We start from the raw sequence: 24,378 nt of genomic DNA, 5'->3' as shown, positions 1-24,378 counted from the left end.
CTGCATCCCCTCCATAGCACTGATGTGGAGAGTACAGATCCTTTGAACCACACCCCCTCCCACCAAGATCCTTTGTGTATGACATCAATATAAAAAGATTGGACTTTGAAATTTATACAGTATTTAAATTTGTACAGAGGAGGGCTGTCATGAGTGGAAAAAAGATATTTAGTTTTTCAGAAGTGTAGGAATGTATGAATGCCGATATAGATCACCAAGAAAGGTTAAAAGACAGCATAAGAAGAAAGAGAGAGATCTGGATGTTATACATGGTTAAATTAAGTGATCTTTCACATGCAAAAATAAGATGAGATTGTATTTTGGCAGCATGAAAACTGATACAGCTGTCCAACATTCCGGCATTTGAGCAATATAAGGTTTCTACACAGAAGAGCAAATAGAGTGTAATACACATGGGCAGAACTACAAGTAAGATTTGTGGTTAAGGAGAGAAGATCATTTATGCATAGAAAGAATAATGTGGACAAAAGTATAGTTCTTGGATACTCCAGTACTGGTAGAAAATCTGAAGCCTTCCACAATAAATCTTAGTACAACGAGAGGCGGAAATTAACAATTCCACTGTAGAGAGGGGAGTGTATTTAATTACATTCAGAATTATAAAGGATGAGTCAAGAGGAATGCACATAACTTCTGGAACTAGAACTTATAGTAGGGTTTTTTTTTTTTTTTTTTTTTGGAGTAAAAACATTTTTTTTTTTTAATGTGAATTCCATCAATGAAATGTTGCAAACCTAAAGCATAATAGTACAGTGGATGGCCTAACGGTCAAATATCATAAATCATAATTAAAAGATTAAATATGGAACTTTTACAGCCCATTTTAGATCTTCATAAAACACATGCCGGATTTTGAATTTACACGCATTATCCACTCAGAGAACCAGGAAATATTCATAGATCCTTTATATATTCATAGTCCTTTATCATCTTTAACTCCTTTTACAGCACTCATTCCTCCATTCCTAAGCTTCTTCAGCAAACCTCCAGAATATTTTGCCACCTTCTTGATATTTATTTTCTATATTCTTGCCGAAGTCCTCCCATGACTTTTGTTTAGCTGGTTTTACACACTGTTTAGCATTCTTGCATTTGTCTCTATATTCTCTAAGAGCACAAGCTGACTTATTTGCCAGGAATGTTTGATATGCTTTCTTCTTTTCCTTCACTGCCTCTTTAACTTCCTGTGTCCACCACGGAGTTCTGATTTTTCTATCCTTGCAGACAACTTCACCACATGCCTCTCTAGCTGAATCAATCAGGGCTTTCTTCAAGGCTTGCCACTGAATCTCCAAGGTTTGATTCCTGTTCTCAAACTCTTTCATTTTTTCTTCAATAATCTTTGTGTATTTTTGTCTACAGTTCACATCTGAGCGTTGCTCAACTTTTATTCACTTTAAAACTTTCTTGCATATCATTCTTTTCAATATGAAATTCAATTTTATCCTGCTCAAGACTAAATAGTAATCACTTCCAATTTCAAATCCTCTGTACACTCTGGTGTCCTGCACCAGGGAGAAAACATCACTATCAACAATAACATAGTCAACGAGACTTTTTTTATTCCTAGCCTCTTCTCTCCATGTGAGTTTGTGCACATTTTTATGTTGGAACATGGTGTTAGTAATAACCAGTCCATGTCCTGAGCAGAAATCCGACAGATATTTGCCATTATTATTAGCTTTGCTCTTTTCTCCAAATTTTCCCAAAATATTTTTGTATGTCTCACAATCATTTCCTACTCTGCTATTTAGATCCCCAAGAAGAACCAACCTTTCATTTTTGATTGTGTCAGTTGCTTTCTCTAAAGCCTCAAAAACTTCCTCCACTTCTACCTTAGTAGAACCTTCTGTGGGACCATAGGCACAAATAAGTCTCATTGTCCAATTCCTCATTCTGATATTTGTAAACATCACTCTACTTGAGACTGCCTGCCATTCAAGAAGATTAGCCTCATATTTAGTGTTGAATACTATGGCTACTCCTTGTTTTCTATTATTGTCATTGCTTGAATATAACATTTTATATTTATTGCCCAGAAAGATCTCACCAGTTTTGGTCTTTTTTGTTTCAGTCACCCCTATTATGTCGATCTGGTACTTATCTAATTCCTCAGCTAGCTCCATTTCTTTGCCATTCAGGCTTCTTACGTTGACAGTACTGATCTTTAACTCTGGTGATGTTGAGTTGGAGTTTGTTTTCAGATTTGTTCCAGTAGCTGGCTTTTCGCTGTTCGCCCTGGTTCCCTGGCAAAAACAACGGGGTCCTTGTTTAACCGGGCGACGCCCCAGCCGGCATGAAATTTTGTCATGTTGTACCATCATTTTTTTATTTTGGTTTAACCAATAAGAATACAATTTGGTCGGCTAAATCCCAAATTGCCAGCCCATCCTCGTTCGTTCAGTATTAAAGTAGATACCCAACAGGGTGCACGAAAAGGTGAGGATTGGACATTAAGTCAGAAGTCATGGTCGGTTCTCCGCATTCCTTTAAAGGCTATGTGTTGGTCTCCTCTCAGTTATACAGCTTTGACCCTTACTGTATCAAAAATATGGGAAAGTCTAATCATTATAACTCATTAATTCATATTAATTTTATGTTATTTAAAATTATTGAAATTATTAATTAATATTTTTAATTCAATCATGTGTCTGCTTAAAAATATTTCTCTTTAATACTTAGTGATATAACATCACGTGGTTTGTTCTATTTATAAATGATCTATTGTTAGTATTCCATGGTGTATTTTAAAACTGTTCTTTTATTGCCACTGAAGATGGTCTGCAATTTTCAGACCGAAATATTTGGCTAATTAAATATCTTTCTTGTGTGTACGTGCTTATATTATACACTCTACTGTTTTGTAGTAATGCATCAGATGATTACATGACAAAACCAATGTTTATTAACCGATCTGCAAATTTCCGTGCAATGAAAGGGCTTGACAAGTCCACGCTACCTGTTTATTGGCAGGCCAACAAAAAGGAATGGGTTACAGCTAGCTTGTTTGAAAATTAGTTTTTCAAGTGTTTTGTACCTGATGTAGAAAGTTACACAAAGAAAAAGAATATGGACGTTAAAATTCTACTAATTTGAGATAACGCACCAGGCTACCCAACAAATTTAAGCCATCCAAATAAAAAAATAACTTTTTTGCCCCCTAATACTACTTCACTTATTCAACCACTCGACCAAGGAATAATATCAACATTTAAGTCATATTATATTCGGCGAACATTTCAATTAATTTTGGAAAAAATGGAATCTAATCCAAACATGATACTGCCTCAAGCGTGAAAAGAGTTTTCAATATTGAATTGTGCGAAAATTATTTCTCTGTCCATTAAGAAATTACAACCCTATACGCTGAATGCTTGCTGGAAAAAAATATGGCCTGAAGCCATTCTGGAACAAAATTTTGTAGCTCCAGTGGATGCCAAGCTACGTCATATAATAAACGTCGCAGACATTTTTGGTGGAGAGGGCTTTTTGTGATATGGTTGAAAACGAAATCAGTGAATTAATTGATGGAGAAACAGATTTAAATGAAGAGGAACTGGTACAATTAATAGATACCGTCGAACAAAATAGTGTGGAAAGTTCTGTAGAAGAATCTGATTGTGATGAATCCGTTAAAGAATTTAGTTCAAAGAAATTAGCAGGATTGGACTTGGCAAGAAAATTAGGAAATTATTTTCTGGATAATGATCCCTCAATGGAGCACTCAGGAAAATTCACGAGACAAGTGAATATTTGTTTAGCGCCATATTATGAACTTAATAAATAGTTAATTAATTGTTAATTTAAGTTAATTAACTATTTATTAACTTAAAAGCTAATATATCGCTGGTATTATATCCAGCATCTTCAGAGCACACAAACAAAGTTTGTCACAAATGCGAGACAACCACAATTCGGTGTAATAGTGGGGCTAGTATAAGTAATTGCAGCGAGCAACACAAGACTCAAGTCCTAATATGGTGCCATCTAAGTTTAAAAAAAAAAAACAGTAGTCCAGTTTTGAAAAAAAATATAGTAGTCCTTGAAGTTTTGAAAAAAATAAACTTTCAAATAAACTTTTTTATTAAAAATAAAATTTTTAATAAAAAATTGCAGCATAGTGATAAGCAAAGTCTTATTACTGACTTCTTGATAACTAAACCAGCCGAAGTAGGCAATGAAAATCATAACAAATCATGTCCAAGAGATTTCAAGTGGTGACAACCTCCGGCCACTTAAAGAACATCTACGAAATATTATTTCTGAAGACAGTGATGACGATTCAAATATGCACTTTATTTTACTGTGCCCGGTATTGTACTAGGACTACTTGCATTAGCTCACGCTAGTAACCGCCGATATTTTTATAGTTTACTATATTCGGCATGAAACTAACTGATTCCAATCTTTGAGTTTCTTATTCAGTTTTAAAACAATGTAGGATTTAATATCCCTTAATTTAAATAGTGTCTAAAACATTTATACATTATGTGCAATGAAATTTATGTACAATTTGTAATTTTTATAATTTTATACTACATATTTGTCTCATAGTTTATGTTTTCTTAACTTACATGAATTACCTGAATTAAATAAAAATATTTTTTTTGTTGGAAATGTCATTGTTGTTTATATAATTTAAAAAAAAAAAAAAAACGATTTCAGAACCTAACTCTCTACTTTTTCTATGTGATCTAAGTCTCGTATAATGCGATTTATATAATGCGGCATTTCTATGGAACCTAACATCCAGGTTATTCGAGGGTTACCTGTACTAGTTAGATTGCTACAGTGTTGGGGGGTAGTGATTATGGAATATACAGGGTGGCCATAAAATAATTTTCCCTCTTTGAAGGCATCTGTAGCTAAAACCAATAAACGGAATGAGATCAAATTTTATATTGAGACTTTTGAAGGCATGGAGAGATGATTTCTTCGAAAAAAAGATTTAGTACCAAAAAGGTGCCGATAGGGGAAATTTTGGGACTAGCAGAGCTGAAAGCAGTCAGATATTTGCAGTAAACACAAGTAAAAAGGATTATGCAAATTTTACTGTGTGTACGTGACAGCCGCCACCAATTCCACTTAAAAAGGGATTGGGAATGTTCAGGCAGTTATTCGAATGACTGTCAGGTTATCAATCAGTTCTTTCCGACGGCATGGCCGCCTCGATCCCCGGATATCACTCCATGTGACTTTTGGCTGTGGGAGTATTTGAAATCTGTTGTGTATCTTGGTGGCGTTCCCAACTTTCATGTCGTGAAAGAGAACATAAAGTCGGATTTGTACGTAACTCGAATCCCTGATGAACAGCGCATATATGGTAATAATAATAATAATAATACCTTGAGCTAGCCACTATCATAAAGAAGCTGCACCAATGAACCGCTTACGGCATGTGGTTCTATTTACATGCGTGGAAGAAACTAGTTCCCGAATTATTAATTTATTTATTAATTATCCTTATGGGGAGCCCATTCATAAATACGGAATGGTGTAAGTTGGGTTGTCCGTAAACCAAGAACCCTGTATACATTACCCAAGTCATGTAATTTAAGAAAAATCATTCCTGCTACCTAAATTGCTTCATATACAGTCAGTTCATGACTTACAATGTGGGATCAATTCTCACAATCCCGTTGTAAGTAGGAAATCACTTTATGAACCACAAGGATATGTTAACAATTACAGGCCTAAAAGCTAAAGTGTATAGTCTGTTTCATTATATTTTGAAATGATTTTACTCTTTGTTTATAATGAAATAATACAACCTACGGTGCATCTCTACATTTATCAGCATGGAAACACATGGGACAAGAGTGATGCTTTAATAATAATAAGAAATAAAATAAATAGTAATAAAAAATAAATGAGTAATAAATTAAAAAATAATAAAATGGCAGCTTTATTAAATTGGGCAACTAAGGACTGGCTAGGTCATCAAAAACAAATTATTCAAATTGACAAATTGCACCAAAAGCATTCTGATGATGGTTTGCCAGATACATAACCTGTGAAGGGTTTAAACTCATCTTTGGGTGTACTTTTTTTTTTTTTTTAAATATACAGGGTGGCCATAAAATAACTTTCCCTCTTTGGAGGCATCTGTAGCTAAAACCAATAAACGGAATGAGACCAAATTTTATATTGAGACTTTTGAAGGCACGGGAAGATGATTTCCACGAAAAAGAGATTTAGTACCAAAAGTCGCCGATAAGGGAAATTTTGGCACTGGCAGAGCTGAAAACAAACGGATAATTACATTAAAGGCAGATAAAATGGAATGATAACATTTCGACAGTGTAAGTGACCGCCGCTACACTCATTCCAGCTGGATATGTGGCAAGTTACAATGATAATAATAATTAAACTAAAACAACAACTTGCGAGAGACACAGAAATTAATGTAGTGATCGAACTCACAGGAAATAATATTTTATTCATCAGAATCAGGGTCCCCTGGACCACATACACGATTTTCAATGTGCTGACCTTTCTTGTGTACAACAAATTGCATCCGGTGTGCGACATGCTCTACAGCTGAGCGTAAGGAGTCAGATTGGATGTTCATAACAGTCCGTTTTATGTTCTCTTTCAAGACATGCAAGTTGGGAATGTCACCAACATACACAACAGATTTCAAATACCCCCAAAGCCAAAAGTCACATGGAGTGATGTCCGGGGATCGAGGCGGCCATGCTGTTGGAAAGAACTGACTGATAACCCTCTTGTTACTGAAATGCTGGTGTAAAAGGCACTATACATTACTGTGCCCAGATTTGGTCACCTGGTTTTCAGAAGGATGAAGAGATGTTGGAAAGGGTCCAAAGGCGACTGACTAAGGTAGTTTCTGACCTCTGGAATGTCGAGTATGAGGAAAGATTGAAAAGATGTAATTTGCAGAGTCTAGTGGAGAGAAGGAAGAGGGGAGATATGATAGAGACCTACAAGTTGGTAAGGGGTTGTTATAGGATCAATGGTGGAGAAGTTCTACAGAGAATAGTGGGAGATCAGGGGAGAACCAGAGGTCATCCCTGGAAACTGTATAAAGAGGGTGTGAGTAGGGGAGTGAGAGGCAGGTTTTTTTCATGCAGAGTTGTGAGTGATAGGAATGCCTTGCCTGAGTGTGGTGTCTGCAAGGAGTTTGAATGTGTTTAAGACGCGGTATGATGAGATGTGTGTGAGATAAAAGGACCTCCTAGATGAGTCTTTGACTCCATGAGGTCTTGTTTAATAATAATAATAAAAATAATAAAATACTGAACATTCAATGTGTGGCCGTGCTCCATCCTGCATAAAAATTATGGATTTCAAACACTGTCTTTGCTGCAATGCAGGAATGACAAAAGTTTCCAGCATTCGTCGTTAAATCTCTCCAGTAATGGAGCAGGTTACATGTACCTGTAGTGGTAATACGCTCAAAAAAATATGGTCCTATTATGAAATCGGCTGTGAAGCCACACTGCACGGTTACTTTTGGAGAATGCAGTGGTATTTGCTGGATCGCTTGAGGATGTTCAGATGCCCAAATTCTGCAGTTGTGAGTGTTGACCGACCCATTCAGATAAAAATGAGCCTCATCACCCCACAATATTCTCCAAGGACAGTCATTGTCGACCTCCATTCAGGCGAGATACATTAGCACAAAGGTCATGCGCATATCTGCGGTAGTTAGTGCTTGCACATGACTGGACTTATACGGATAGAAGTGAAGCATTTTCCATAAGATTTTCCAGACTGTACCATAGGCCATATCAAGTTTGCGAGCTATGGCACGAGCACGTGGACCAGTACTGGTCCCTGAGTCGTTAAACACCGCAGTAGCCACCACGTCTGTTACTGTCTCTTCTTGCACTGCTTTCTGTCCTCTGCCAGGTCTAACTCCTAGTGATCCAGTTTCTTCAACCTTCTTAATCATAGCTCTCAGTGCAACAGCTGACATAGGACCTGTACGCAGGTTATGAAGCCTTCTAAATTCCCAAAGGGCTGCTACTGCATTGTACTGCTTAACAAGTAAAACACACTGAAACAAAGTAGGACGCACATTGAGCACAATTTGTCAGTCATTCGAATAACTGCCTGAACATTCCCAATCCCTTTTTAAGTGGAAATGGTGGTGCTGCTGTCAAGTATGCACAGTAAAATTTGCATAATCCTTTTTACCTGCGTTTACTGAAAATGTGACTTCTGTTGGCTCTGCCAGTGCTGAAATTTCCCCTATCGGCGGCTTTTGGTACTAAATCTTTTTTTTTTTTTTTGTGGAAATCATCTCCCCATGCCTTCAAAAGCCTCAATATAAAATTTGGTCTCATTCCATTTATTGGTTTAGCTACAGATGCCCCCAAAGAGGAAAAGTTATTTTATGGGCACCCTGTACATAAAGCCCAACTCAGTATGTACAGTTTGCCTTTCTTTTATGTATAAATTTCTCTGCAGCAAGCAATTGCAGCTTGCATCATTCATTCTATCTACTTTTCTAAATCTCTCCATTGTGGAGTCCATTTCCTCAAACAAATAATTACCTTATTAATAGTAGAGACACCTTTGTAAATAAGGTACCTCTGCTAAATTTTTCACTATAAACTTTTTGGGTTGGTGATGGGCTTCTTAGTTTTTTTTTTTTTTTTTTTTGTAAAGCTTGGTCAAATACTATGAATATACATATGACCATATATGTCTACCAGCTTCTCTTCCAAACACCAAACACTTTACTGTCACCTCACCACATACTGTCTCTAAATTCTTTGTGATTTTGTATTATGTGAGACATATTCCTTCCAAAAGTATCTGAGCGTTTTCTCATTCTCAATAGCAGCAACAGCTTGGGCAAAAGAATTTCTTTAAAAAATGCCTTGCACACCTTGGTCCATAGGTTGCAGGAGTTAAGTGGTGTTTAGTGAATGTGTTAATGGAATGGCTGTCATAAGTACTAGTGTTTATAAGTCACGTATGTTGCAAGTCGATGACCACTTTGATATTGTTTAATGCAGGCAATTTTTTTAGTTTCCACCTTATGCCCTTGTAAAATCTACAACTTAAAGAAGCTGTTCATAGTAATTGAGAAACTGTTGGTCTTATAAGAACTGTATGTTTTGATGTGAAGATTCCTCTGCAGATGTAATTTCATTATGTACAACTACAGAAGTTTGCAAATCAAAAAAAAGTTTGGTTTTTCAGAGTGTGAAAAACCAGTTCCATGAAATTTATGAAGAACTTCAGAAGAAAGCCAAATAAAGTAAAACCACATTTTTTTTTTTTTTTTTAAAGACAAACTAAATCATTGCAACCAAGACATTATGTATGGTGACAAGTTTCATTCCATTTTTTTTTTTTTTAATCATTAAGTTCATTTTTGCAAATGAGAAACTTCCAAGTTTTCCCAACTATTTTCATTGCTGGAAAATTTCAGCATGCAATGGCATGTTGAATTTCAGCATTAAATTAATGATTTAGGGCATTTAATCTTTACTTATGCATATGAAGTAACTTGATCCTAAGAATTTTATTTTTTTCAAATGAATTAAACATGCACATCTCTGTCATCATTAAGGAAAATGAAATATGATTATAAGCTTGTTTTCATGCTGGAACACCTATGCATAACAATAAAAAAAAAAAAAAAAAGATCTTTCCAACTTTAAAAATATACTTTTCAAATTAAAACAAGTATACATATATGCATCACTCTGTTGCAGAAGCATACTTAGAATGGAAATTTTTTTTTTTACATCATACACAAACTGTTTTCTTTGATAAAGTTAACACTGAATGCATAATTTTAAATAACCAACATGAGTTTAAATTAAAACTATTTCACTTACTTTCCTTTGCCATATAAAACATGCTTTTTACAAAAGCTTGGAATCCGATTACTAGTCTATGGGAGAGAAAAAAAATTCTACATTATCTCCTCTGTTATTCATTATCTATATAGATCACATTATGAAGGAAAGCGGTATTAAACCAAATATCAAAACTGGAGATGTCAATCTCAGCTCTTTACTTTATGCAGATAATGTTATATTTTTAAATAAATCCAGTACAGGTCTGGAAGATTCCCTGACGAAATCGAATAACTGTTGTAATAAATTTAGTATGAAAATCAGCAATAACAAACAATGAGAACCTATAGAACAAATAAAACATTCCAGCTACTTATGCAAAATTTTTAGTGAAGACAGTAAATTAAATATGGAAATAAACAACCAAGTCAACAAAGCCGGTATGACAGGAAGTCAAATGAATAAATTTATATGGAATAAGAGAGAAATTAGTTAAAACACTAAATTAGCTATAAGAAGACAGTGTTCAAAACAATTTTAACTTCTGGATCTGAGAGTTGGGTTAGAAATAAAACACTTGACCAAAGACTAGAGACTGCAGATATGAGAGTCCTGAGAAAGATTAGAGGCATGAACAGATGGCATCAATGGCAATATCATATTATAAAAAACGAGGATATTAGGAAAGAACTTGACATTGTTAACATCCAGGAATATGTTAGAAGAGCTAATCTCAGGTGGCATGGTCGCTTAGACAGAATGGGAGTGGAAAGATTAGCGAAACAACTGTTTTCTGCCACGGAAAAAGAACAAGTGTTCATGGCAGGAAAAAGACCCAGATACAGGTGGATTGATTCAGTGAAAAGTGCCTTAGAAGACAGAAATATAAGATCTGATAATGTTGGAGTCTTGACAGATAACAGATTGATCTTGGGGAAAATTGTTGATAGGAAGTTGGTAATGAGATAAGTTCAGGTAGTACTATCATAATATCTTTACACCCCTTGAGGTTACATGTAAAGAATTTGATGATGATTTTTATAATTATTACTTGATCTTTATGGAGTCACAAGACTCGTGGGAGATCAATCCTAGATGCTGTTCATGTTCTCACTGCCCCATCAGGCAGTGTATTTCATAGTTTAACCTCCATGCAAAGAAATTATTCATTACCCTCTTGCTCATGGCTTCTATTCACAACTTCCAGGGATGGCCTTAACTTTTCTTCTTCCCCTTCTTCTACCATATGAAAGATTTCCCAGTGTTGACCCAGTAATTGTATCTCTCAACAGGTTGAATGGCTTAATCATATCACACCTCCTTCTTCTACCTACCAAACTTTGCAATCCATATTCCTTCATCCTACTGTAATATCTAACATTATGCAATCCTGATATCATTTTTGTTATCTGCATCTGAACTCGTTCCAAGGTAAATTAACCTTAATTCCCCTTCAAAATCATGGTAAACAACTCTGAGTACAAAGTCCAGGATGGTCTGATCAGGGCTTTATACAATGGAATCACAGCTCTTCTTTCTCTGCTGGTCAGCATAATTCTCAATATTGCAGCAATCCTCAGGGTTACCTTCACCACCTTTGCAATATGTCCATTGAACTTCAAGTTTATCAATCATCACCTCAAGGTTCCTTGCCTCCTCCACTTCCTCTAGTACAGTTCCTCCAAGAGAGTATGCAGCTCACCATCGACATATCCCAAACTTCAAGAATCCTCCTGAAAGGAGGATTACTACACACATGCACTATTGCTAATTACCCTTTCCAACTTCATATCATTTTAAACAACTGAACACAGATCCCAGTGCCGAGTCCTTTAGAACGTCATTTGTAGCCTTCAGCATTCTTGATAAATGCTCCTTCATACATAATGTTAATATCTATCAGATAGCCAATTGCGAATCCAGCTCACTAATTTGATATCTAAACCCATGTGCTGCAGCTTAAATATCAGCTGATCATGTGACATTCTATCAAATGCCTTTGTAAAATCCAAAAGAATAGCAGTATATACCTTTCTATCATCAACTGCCTTTGTTACCTTATTATAAATGACAATCAGATTACTAAAACACAAGCACTGATTAACAAATCCACACTAACTCTCACAGATAACATCATTCTCATCTGGCCAATTCCGTACACTATCTCTCATTAATTTCCAAAATCTCAACAATACAAACTGAACTATAGTTTGACACTTTCAGTCTACTTCCACCCTTATGCAATGGCATTATATTACCCTCCTAAGACTATTTTTGTGCAGCCAGGAAAAGCCAAGTCAATGGAACTTTTCCTCAGAAAAAAAAGTGGCTAAATCCCCAGTCATATTGCTTTATTAAGATCCAGAGATACTGACAACCTCTTTCTCCATGATGAAATAGTCTAATAAAGTGATCATTAAACAACTCCACTATGTCCTCTACATAAGTCACTCCACTCTCATCTTTATCTAAATAATGTCATTCATCTACAATCATTCCTACTCCTCCTACTGTCCACATAACAAAATAATTCCTTAAGATTTTCCTTGGAGCTCATATCGAACATCTTCTCATATTCATGTTTTGCCTTCCTTACCATACTAGTCACTCTCCTAGTCTGAGTCGTATGCTTCATGCATCTGTTCTCTACACCTCTCCTTACATCTCCTCCATAACATTTTTGTCACCTGCAGTTCCCACTTGATATTATCATTTGTTATTCACTTTACACAAAATAATGTTCTCTTTTTCATTGTAGGTATATAGGTATACAACTTGCCATTGCTGCTAATAAATATTTCATCACTAGTTCCCACACACAGACGATATCTTGTCCTTCCAATTCCTCCATCCATGAAATTGCCCATGGTGATTTCTAAGATTACTATAATCACCTAACTTATAATTCCACATATTTTCCTTTTGATGTGTAGAGATGCCATTTCAGCTACAATCAGATCCTCTGATGCCATAACCGAATGCAAAACCCCTTGAGCCTTATGTTCTTTCCAACACTGTGTCCTAGGACATTTGTACTGCTGTAATTAAAATCTCCCACAATGATGACTTGCTTTATTACTTATTATTTGTTAATTTTTTGGTTTTCAATGTACATAGATGCATATTTTCAATATATAATTTTCCTATCCAAAACAACAGAAGCATTCCTTTTCCCTTTTTCCCCTTTGTCATCTATGATTCCAAAATATTCTCCTGGTTACCATCCATGAAAGATAAATGGTCTCTCATTTCAATTATCTATAGCTGATAGTAAAGTGAACAACGAAGTGGGTAAAAGATTAGGGATAGCTTCAGGAATATTCAAAAAATTATGGAAAGTTAAGAAAAATAGCAGAATATAAAAAAAAAAAGTAAAAACAAAACTTAAATTATATAATACTGGTTTTTATCTGTTTTAAGTTATGGAACTTAGAGGTGGACATCATGCAAGAGTGATAATCAGAGGCTTGATGTTTCTGATCAACAGTCTTTAAGGAGTGTTTTGGTTTGATTTTGTGAATAATGAGATGAAATGAAAGGAGGGGAGGGTAAGCATCGCCTCTTAGTACAATCCTGTGTAAGGAAAGTGTTATGATGGTTTGGTCATGCCGTCAGAATGCAGAACATTCACCTGGTCAACAAGATATGTCAAGGGATCCTTAATAAATCTATAATAAATGACATGCAGTGACATGAATCAGAATTGTATCCTCAAGACAGACATTGGAACAGGAAACTGCTCAATCTAGTCAGATTTCTGTGACTGTCGCTCGCTCGAAGAAGTTGTGTGTATGTATGTAGTGTACCATCAATAACTAACAAAAATTTCTAGTACCAATATGAGTTCAAAATTATTGTGATTTACCATACTACAATTTTGGATTAACTTCTGTTTTCATACACATACATGTAATCAACCAGATGACAAACTTGATATGAAGGTTGAAAAATTAGTTAATAATTTTAACTTTGTTTAAATTCATTTCAAGTTATTCATAAAAGCTCTTACCGAGCCACGAAGAATAAGTATTGGAATACCCATGCCATAAGTAGCTCTTGTAAACTGTTGAAAGAAAAAAATAAATATATAAATAGCATTAATCATTCAATAAATGATAAGCAACAATGTATAATGAATCAAACTTTTTGATAACTTTTATCAGAATTCTATAATTCATGGCACAATTGCTGAATAGTGAAATTAGGGATGATCCTGAAATTCAGTACAATACCATAATTAATCTTTTTAGCATGTTTTGCAAATTATCTTCTAAACGCACACACAAAAAATAATTAAATAAACTCACTTAAATATTATATTTTAAGTTTGGTAATAAAACAAAACATATTAGATACTTTTATCCTGAACAAATATACAGATTAAGAGTATATGTAGCAGTCCAAATAACCAAGCAGTGAGGTAATTTTTCTTGAGGAGTTCAATGTGCACATCTTAAACTTGTCTTCACAGACAAGACAAATGTCATTCCACTTCCTTAAGAATGCCTCACTGCATTCTTAAGGAAGTGAAATGTCTCCAAAGACAGTGAAACTGTCTCCTAAGGATTTTGTCAGAAAGACAGAAGAATCCTGAATAGCATGGTTACTAAACTTTTTCAACAGCACCAGAATCAACACTCATCCTACGTCATTCCTACAAGTATTCATACTCATCCACCATCTGTCCTATAGCACTGAAAGATCAACCAATTTCAACTCACTGTCTCACCGTAATTCTCTCAGAAATAAAGGAGAAATTCGTCCTTTTTTTTTTTTTTTTTTCACGACCTGGAAGACAATCAATTAATCAGTGACAACTAATGTGGATTCTATTACTCATTTATGGACATATTTCATTAAATTTGAGAACTGCATTTGACATTTTGGAGTAGCACAAAGGTCTATTTTACTATTACAGTCTTATGGTCTACTGTCCTCTCTTTGCAAAATGAACTGCAAGTTTCCTACCTGGGTGAATAGTTTTCTTGGCTTTATTTTTGTCTTTTAGAATTTTCACCAATGCCAGATTATCCCAGGATTCCATGCTTTTGTCCAAGCTCTTTCTCCTTTTCACAAATAATCTTCTTTCATTAGCCTTAAATCACATCCACAGATTTGCTGATGAGAGTACAATCCTTTCCTCTTTTTCATTTGTTCGAATACTTCGGTGCTAAAATACCCCAAGCTATAAGATCCTCCATAATTAATGCCTTAGACTCTGCCAAAAGACTTCTTGTTTACCACAAGAATTATCACACTTCATCTCCCTTCATCTTTAATAATACCCAAATCACCACATAACAATCAGATTCCTTTTCTTGGAATGGCTTACACTTTCAGACTTGCCTGGCATAAACACATCACATCCATAGCCTCCTCTCTGCCACCAAAAAATGGTATCTGGAGAGTTCATTGAAAAACAGTTAATCGAAAGACAATTCATCGAACGACAATTTGTCGAAAATGCAATTCATAGAAAAAGCAATTCACCAAAAATTTTAACTTTTCGAAAATGTTATGATAAAAGTGATCCATTTAGAACAAAAGCTGAACTGTGCATAGTAGTGAGATAGCAATACTACTTTAATAGGGAATAATTATAGAACAATATGGTTTCTTATTGTCTTTCTTGTCTGACGACTGTTTCATGCCTATTTATGATCTGCCTGTTTCCGGGAGGAAAAGCCCAGCCTAAGCAGGCTCTGTTGTTATTATTATTATTATTGTTACTAGTAGTAATATGCGACTTCGACACAGAACCTGAGTAAAATTCATCCCATTATTATGGGATGAATTTTACTCAGGTTTCACTACTTGAAACTTTTACAAGAAAATGTCGGACCGTTCCAGTTTTCAGTTCAGCTATATTCAGGGCAACAAAGAAATAACATGTCCAAATTATGTATTACAATAACTCTCTGACTTAGCGGAATTAGTAGAAGTTGTCAGTACTTCCTGTACCAACAACTTCTACTAATTCCGCTACAAAAACTGAACCGTACAGACAGTTTCTTGCTGTCTGCACGGTTCAGTTTTTGTTCTAAATGGATCAGTTTATCATAACATATTTTTTCGAAAAAAGTTTCGAAATGATATTAGCAATTCCTCATTGGCTGGATCAATTTAATGAAATTTTAGTTAAAATTTTCGATGAATTGCATTTTCAATGAATTGTCTTTCGATCTGTTTTTCGATGAATTTTCATGGAACACCAAAATCAGGTGTCCTTTTTGCTCAAGACATCAATCCTCACCTACACATAGTGTTTAAAAATTACATTTGTTTCTGCTTGTTCATGACAAGTGAGAATTTTTAGTAAATGATAAAAGAAATCAGAAGAGAGGTTTCGTTTTAATCCTCGGTTTTATTTATATTTTTGTATTTTACCTTGCTTATTGATGGGAGCATGTCAGTCATTACAAGCCTGATTTTGTTGATTATCACTGATTTTCTCATAATGGAATACAATCAATATGAGGAAAGCATACTCAAGTATCATTTTCATAGTAGCCAACTGTTCCCAAAACAGTACTGAAAAACAGATGTGCAGTGGACAAAAGTTGTTGTTTTTTTTTGTAACTACTGATGAAATATGTTGAATTTCAATAATTAATGGCGAATCTGAAACTTAGCTATATGTCCCCCCCCTCCCCACACCACCACCACCCACCTGGCTGAATCAATCAATGTTATCTTCAGCACTTCCCACTGAGGTTTGGCTCTTGTTTTCAATCTTTCAATTTTTCTCCAATAATATTTGAGCCAAACAGTTAACTGAAGCTGCTTGGCTTTGATCCTTTGTAAAACTTTCCTACATTTTTTTTTTTTTTAACCTGATACTCATTTTTATCCTACTCAAAATTAAATGGTGATCACTTCCTATTTCAAATCTCAAACCACTATCAACAATAACAAAATCAATAAGACAGATATTCATAATATACAGTGCATTTACTGTTCTATCAGTACAAAACTCCACTCCAAAAATTAGCACATTCTCCAAGTTAATACTTAAACTTTTTTTTTAGTGAAATAATACTAAATATTATTATTATTGTATGGGCACTCTATGGAGTTCAAAGAATTATCACAGGAGATCCACACTATCAACACAATCTATCATGCCTCTCCTTGAACCTATTAACAGACAAAGCACTCACAATTGAGTCTGCCAACCTATACCCACTCATTCACAACTGTTCAAGCAAAAAATCTAGTCCTGAAACCCCTACTAACCACACCTTTATTCAACTTCCAGGGATGACCCCCTTGTTCTGGGCCCTGTCTAGCCTAGTGCTGAAACATTTCTGTTGCATCAATTCTATAAAACCCTTTAAGCAATTTAAATGTTTCTATCATATTCCCTCTTTTTCAACTATCAACCAACTTCTGCTAATGAGGCAGCATGTCATGAAGGCTCTATAATAATCAAGGTTATGGAGCCTTTAGTCTCAGTCTATCCTCATAGGGAACATTCCAGATCACTCACCATCTTGGTGACATGCATCTGAATCTTCTCCACTGCCCCCCCCCCCCCAAGAAACCCAGGAGAAGACCTGAGCACAGTAATCCAGGTGCAGATGTATCAAGGCCTTATAAAGAGGAATAACAATTTCCTTATCTCTATTTCTTAATGCATTCTTCAATAGACAACTAATTGTATGGGCAACCTTAGCAATATGTCTTCTAAACTTTAACTCTCTGTCTACCAACACCCCTAAATCTAAATCTCTAGCTTCATCTATTTCCTGTAGTACAGTTCAATCAATATATGTACATAGCTTGTAATCTATTTATTCCAAAATGCATAACTTGACATTTCACCACACTGAACTGACACCAATCAGTGGCGCACTCAGGATTTAATCTTGGGGGGGGGGGGGGAGTAGACGATTTACGAATACACACTATGCATTGCATACGACCTATGACTCAGCATCTGCAGTGATCGCCAATACATGACAGAAATAGAAGACACAACATAAATTTAAAAAAATCAATTTTAATTAGGAAAAGATTTTTGGAAAATTTTCTAGTGTTTATTTCCTTTTTTTTCCCCTTTTTGGGGGGGCGGGGGGGTCAGGGCCCCTTGGCCCCCCCTTCCCTGGGTGGGCCACTGACACCAATTATCTTCTGCTAATACTGATGTAAAACTCGATGTAGTTTGGAAGTACCAAAGCACTTTTTACAGATTTTTACAGAGGTCAAGTCCCATGAGAATGTTACAAAAATAACTTTGTTTGTCTCTGTATATTTTATGCTAAATATTACTGTAAATAACCCTATGGGAATTAACTGTATTAACTCCTTTAACAAGAATATTTTAGAATGTCAAAAACAAAGGCAATGCTTTGCCACCGGAACTTTGTATAATAGCTCTATATGAGGGCATAAGAAAGTTGTTTACGATTTTAGTGTATGAGAAAGTTGCTTACGAGCTCTGCGCATAAACACCTTCAAAGTCAGTGCCTGGGAGATCTGAACAGTTCAGACAAGGTTCCGCTCCCCGACAAGATACGATCAAAGGAATGCATGGAGGAGAAGAAAGAACGGGTCGGTCTTAAAAGAAGATCAAGGAGTCATGCCAAATTCTTCGGGGGGTTACAACGTTTCGTGCAAGGTCCCGGAGAAGGTGTAATAAAAAGGGACTGACCCTAACATTGAGGAGGAGCCAGTCGGCGGCAGTTACAGTTATCGGAGGCAGCAGATAGAGCTATCAGAGTCGGCAGTCAAGGAGTCAGTCGTTGGGAAGTAGAGGCAGAAGTATTGGTGTAGATTCAGAGGACTGGACGTTACAGCAAGGCCCAAGCCAGAGGAGAAAATTGGGAATGATGAGAGAACAGCCGATGTAAATACCCGAAGCAGCTTCGCTTCGGGTATTTACATCGCCTGCCAGTTGATGCAAGACACTCCTGAAGGAAGCCTAAGACCTGAGAGGAAAGAAAGGCCATAAAGACTTTAGTGCAAGACTTTTGATTGAATGTGCAATACAGAGCCTCTGTGAGTTTGTTCTAATTATTTTGTACATTTCCTTTTATAATCTAGGAGATATGTTATAGATGGACTGATAAGAATTAGCATAATAATAATAAGACGTGTCCACGAGAGAGTCATTTGGAATGGTAATGATTGGCATAAGATTTGTGAAATAACTTCGCATAGTTAGCTAATCTTTTAATGAGTAAATCAGAGTTTTCAATAATTTGATTTAATAAGCAGAGAAGTAATTGAGTAATTGTATTGTATAATCAATTAGTATTGAAAGAGGAAAGTTTGTTTCTTTATGCTGAAAGTCTAACAGATAGGTAGAGAGTAACCTCCCTATCGTTTAATTAATGTACTTTGATATTAATGTAAATAAATGTGTTTTATTTATATGTCAATAGAGTGCCGCCTGATCATTTATTTTACAATGCATTGTTCCTAAATAAACTAGGACTTGTGAGTGGGAAATAACATCATCATCATCATCATCGAATTCCCGCCTTGTACCCTCAAGGGGTGTACAGGATATGACAGTACTACATGAAAAAATTACATCATTACTAACTTCCTATCTACAATTTTCCTCCAAATCAGTCTGTTACTTGTCAAGACTCCAACATTATCAGATCTTATATTTCTATCGTCTAAGGCACTTTGTACCGTATCAATCCACCTATATCTTGGTCTTCCTCTGGGTCGTTTTCCTGCCAACCTGGCAGAGAACACTTATTTTGCTAATCTTTCCTCGCCCATTCTGTTTAAGTGACCATACCATCTGAGATTAGCTCTGCTAACGCATTCCTGGATGCTGACAATGTCAAGTTCTTTCCTAATATCCTCATTTTTAATATGATATTGCCATTGATGCCATCTGTTCACACCTCTAATCTTTCTCAGGACTCTCATATCTGCGGTCTCTAGTCTTTGGTCAAGTGTTTTACTTCTGACCCAGCTCTCGGATCCATAAGTTAAAATTGGTTTGAACACAGTCTTGTATACAGCTAATTTAGTGTTCCGACTACTTTCTTTCTTATTCCATATGAATTTATTCAATTGACTTCCCACGATACCAGCTTTGCTGATTCTGTTGTCTATTTCTATATTTAGTTTACCATCTTCACTAAAAACCATGCCTAAGTGGGGGGGGGGGGGGGTGGGGGGGGGGGGGGGTGGGGGGGGGGGGGGGTGGGGGGGGGGGGGGGTGGGGGGGGGGGGGGGTGGGGGGGGGGGGGGGTGGGGGGGGGGGGGGGTGGGGGGGGGGGGGGGTGGGGGGGGGGGGGGGTGGGGGGGGGGGGGGGTGGGGGGGGGGGGGGGTGGGGGGGGGGGGGGGTGGGGGGGGGGGGGGGTGGGGGGGGGGGGGGGTGGGGGGGGGGGGGGGTGGGGGGGGGGGGGGGTGGGGGGGGGGGGGGGTGGGGGGGGGGGGGGGTGGGGGGGGGGGGGGGTGGGGGGGGGGGGGGGTGGGGGGGGGGGGGGGTGGGGGGGGGGGGGGGTGGGGGGGGGGGGGGGTGGGGGGGGGGGGGGGTGGGGGGGGGGGGGGGTGGGGGGGGGGGGGGGTGGGGGGGGGGGGGGGTGGGGGGGGGGGGGGGTGGGGGGGGGGGGGGGTGGGGGGGGGGGGGGGTGGGGGGGGGGGGGGGTGGGGACTAAAATAAGCAATGATTATTGAAGAAAAAAATGAAAGAGTTTGAGAACAGAAACCAAATCTTGGAGATTCGGTGGCAAGCCTTGAAGAAAACCCTGAATGATTCAGCCAGAGAGGCATGTGGTTAGGTTGTCTGCAAGAACAGAAAAATCAGAACTCCATGGTGGACACAGGAAGTTAAAGAGGCAGTGAAGGAAAAGAAGAAAGCATATCAAAAGTTCCTGGCAAATAAGTCAGCTTGTGCTCTTAGAGAATACAAAGACAAATGTAAGAAAGCTAAACACTCTGTAAAACTAGCTAAACAAAAGTCGTGGGAGGACTTTGGCAAGAACATAGAAAATAAATATCAAGAAGGTGGCAAAATATTCTGGAGGTTGTTGAAGAAGCTTAGGAATGGAGGAAAGAGTGCTGTAAAAGGAGTTAGAGATGATAAAGGTGACATGAAAACAGGAGAAAAAGATATCCTTGAAGTATGGAATAATTACTTCGAAAAATTGCTAAATGAAACAAACAGTGATAGCACAGTGGTAAAAAATACTCAACAGGCATACAGTCAGGAATACGTATCCATACTTGAAGTAGAAAAAGCCATCAAAGGCTTGAAATGTGGAAAGGCAGCAGGAGTAGATGATATTCGACCAGAAATGCTGAAGTATGGTGGTATAAAAGTTTTACAGTGCCTGCACTGCATAGTTCAGAAAGCGTGGGACAGAGGGACGAATTCCCGATGATTGGAGTAGAGCTCTCATAGTACCCATATATAAAAAGGGAAATAAAACTGAATGTGAGAATTACAGAGGTATTTCCCTACTGAGTGTTCCTGGCAAGATTTATGCCAGTATACTTGAGAAACGGTTGAGAAGAATTGTGGAAGAAAAGCTAGGTGATGAACAAGCTGGATTCAGGGCAAATAGAGGCTGTCAGGATCAGATCTTCACTTTACGACAAATAGTTGAGAAAGCATGGGAATATAACTAAGATGTGTATTTAAGTTTTGTCGATCTGGAAAAGGCATATGACAAGGTGCTAAGAGAGAAGCTATTCAATACGCTACAGTTATATGGTGTCAATGGGGCATTATATCAAGCAATACTTAGTCTTTATTTGAGTTGCAAGTCAGCAATTAGAATTGAAGAAGTACAAGAAGATGGTTTAATGTTAAATCTGGTGTGAGAGAAGGATGTACATTATTCCCTCTGTTATTCATTATCTATATGGATCACATTGTGAAGGAAAGTGGTATTAAACATGATATCAGAATTGGAGATGTTAATGTATGCTTTTTGCATTATGCGGACGATGTTATACTTCGAAATAAATCCGCTACAAGTATGCAAGATTCCCTAACTTCATTGAATAACTGATGTAATAGATATGGTATGAAAGTCAGCAATAAAAAGACAAAGACAATGAAAATAGGTAGAATCGTTGAAAATATCAACTGTGTTGTGAATGGAGAATGTATAGAACAAGTAAAACATTTCAGCTACTTAGGCACGTTTTTAGTGAAGATGGCAAGTTAAATATGGAAATAGACAACAAAATCAACAAAGCTGGTATGGTAGGAAGTCAATTGAATAAATTCATATGGAATAAGAAAAAAATTAGTCAGAACACTAAATTAGCTGCATACAAGACAGTGTTCAAACCAGTTTTAACTAATGGATCTGAGAGCTGGGTCAGAAGTAAAACAATTGACCAAAGACTAGAGACCACAGATATGAGAGTCCTGAGAAAGATTAGAGGCATGAACAGATGGCATCAATGGCAATATCATATTAAAAACGAGGATATTAGGAAAGAACTAGACATTGTCAGCATCCAGGAATGTATTAGCAGAGCTAATCTCAAGTGATATGGTCACTTAAACAGAATGGGCGAGGAAAGATTAGCAAAATAAGTGTTCTCTGCCAGGTTGGCAGGAAAACGACCCAGAGGAAGACCAAGATATAGGTGGATTGATATGATACAAAGTGCCTTAGATGATAGAAATATAAGATCTGATAATGTGTTGGAGTCTTGAGAAGTAACAGACTGATTTGGAGGAAAATTGTAGATAGGAAGTTAGTAATGATGTAAATTTTTCATGTAGTACTATCATATCCTGTACACCCCTTGAGGGTACATGTCAGGAATTTGATGATGATGAACTAACAGAATGCTACATGGGGAACTATTAAAAAAAAGAGAAAGGATGAAGTTAGTAGTGTGAATGGGTGGGCTGACAGACAGACCCCAGAGAGTAGTACATGGTGGAGTGGAATCTAGGAGAATGAGGGTGACTAGTAGAGTACCTCAGGGTTCACTACTAGAGCCACTACTCTTTACTTCGTATATCAATGATATAGGGAACGATTTAAGGGGGGAAATATTCAATTGTTTGCTGATGATACAAAACTGAAGAGAGCAATAGTTGATAAAGGTGATGTAGCTATCCTGCAGGATGATTTAAATAAATTGGCATTGTGAGCAAAGGATAATAATTTATTATTATCCTTTGCTCACAATGGATAATTTTGCAACAAGTTAATGTTGCAAAATGTAAGGTTATGCACTTTGGGTTGAAAATTTACACACCGTGTATTGTATCACATTGATGGTATTGGACTGCAGTAAATTAATAAAGCCAGGTAATTGGGGATAAAGGTTGACAAAGAGTTGAAGTTCAGAGGGCATACGAGGCATGTTCAAAAAAAAAAAAGATTGAACTTTTTAAATAGTGCGCCAACCGGCACAGATAGCATGCTGCGGCAACTCAGCAAACCTAACAGCAGGTTTTGACAACAAACTGCCATATTCCCTGTTCTACTATGAGCATTAGTTGTTGAATTACAGTTGAGCTGAAGTGAGCACGTGCACAAGCTGTTCGTCGGATTAGTGACAAAGTGAGACTAATCTGACACTAATGAAAGAACTTGATGAACAACTGTGTGTGTGTATGTGTGTGTGTGTGAAATTTTGAGCATCATAACAGGAGATGAGACGTGAGTTTATGACTGATGTTGGAACCAAGATGCAGTCGTCGCAGTGGATGGGGAAAAGGGTCTCCTTGACCAAAAAAAGCACGAATGAGTCAGTCAAAGATCAAGGTGATGTTGGCTGTGTTTTTTTATTGGAAAGGCATTGTCCATTATGAATTTGTGTGCATGGTCAGATGGTAAACAAAGAGTTGTTTAAAACTTAAAATCACTTTGAAAGGATGTCATTTCCAAACCATAGTAGAGATTCAGAAAAATGCAATAAGAGAACTGCATGCCATCACAAAAAAAGTGCATTCCAACAATAGAAGAAACATTGGGAATGGTGTATCACCAGTAGAGGGGACTACTTTGAAGGGGGAGTGCTTAAAATGCTGTAAAGTGAGCAATAAAGTATTTATAGTAAAATGTTTGGTCTTTTTTTTTTTTAAACATGCTTTGTATTACAAAAGCTGGTAAAAATAGCTCTAAGGATTACTTGGATGTTGAAAAACACACTAATAAGTAAAGATAGGGAAGTTATTATCCCTCTTTATAAGGCTATGGTTCAGCTGCATCTTGATTACTGTGCACAGATTTGGTCATCAGTGTTTCTTGGAATCAGAGTAGAGATGATTCAGAGACAAGTGACTAGCTGGTGAGAGGTCTGTGGAATGCTACCCATGAGGAGAGGTTGAAGGTATGTGGGTTACAAAGTGTAATTGATAGGTGGAAAAGAGGGGACATGATAGAAACTTATAAGATATGGTTCAGCTGTATCTTGATTACTGTGCACCTATTTGGTCATCAATGTTTCTTGGGGGATCAGAGGAAAGATGATTCAGAGACAAGTGACTAGCTGGTGACAGATCTGTGAAATGCTACCTATGAGGAGAGGTTGAAGGTGTGTGGGTTACAAAGTGTAATTGATAGGTGGAAAAGAGGGGATATGATAGAAACTTATAAGATATTAAAGGGATATTATAAAACTGAT

The 24,378-nt window shown here is 37.1% G+C and overlaps 1 protein-coding gene across 1 annotated transcript in view; it reads right to left on the bottom strand.

Moving 5' to 3' along the window:
• LOC150105464 (bifunctional 3'-5' exonuclease/ATP-dependent helicase WRN-like) overlaps positions 1-24,378 on the bottom strand; it is a 370,108-nt gene that overhangs the window by 108,157 nt on the left and 237,573 nt on the right. Inside the window, exons 18-19 of the mRNA XM_090394834.1 lie at positions 13,813-13,866; positions 9,843-9,898 (exon numbers count right to left, since the gene is read on the bottom strand). Coding sequence (XP_090250960.1) covers positions 9,843-9,898; positions 13,813-13,866 — 110 coding nt within the window. The remainder of the gene's footprint in view (positions 1-9,842; positions 9,899-13,812; positions 13,867-24,378) is intronic.

Source organism: Typopeltis vanoorti, chromosome 6 (assembly GCF_054136105.1).
Source record: "Typopeltis vanoorti isolate ZY-2024b chromosome 6, IOZ_Tvanoo_1.0, whole genome shotgun sequence".
Lineage (NCBI taxonomy): Eukaryota > Metazoa > Arthropoda > Arachnida > Uropygi > Thelyphonidae > Typopeltis > Typopeltis vanoorti.
This window is presented reverse-complemented; position numbering and strand designations above follow the sequence as displayed.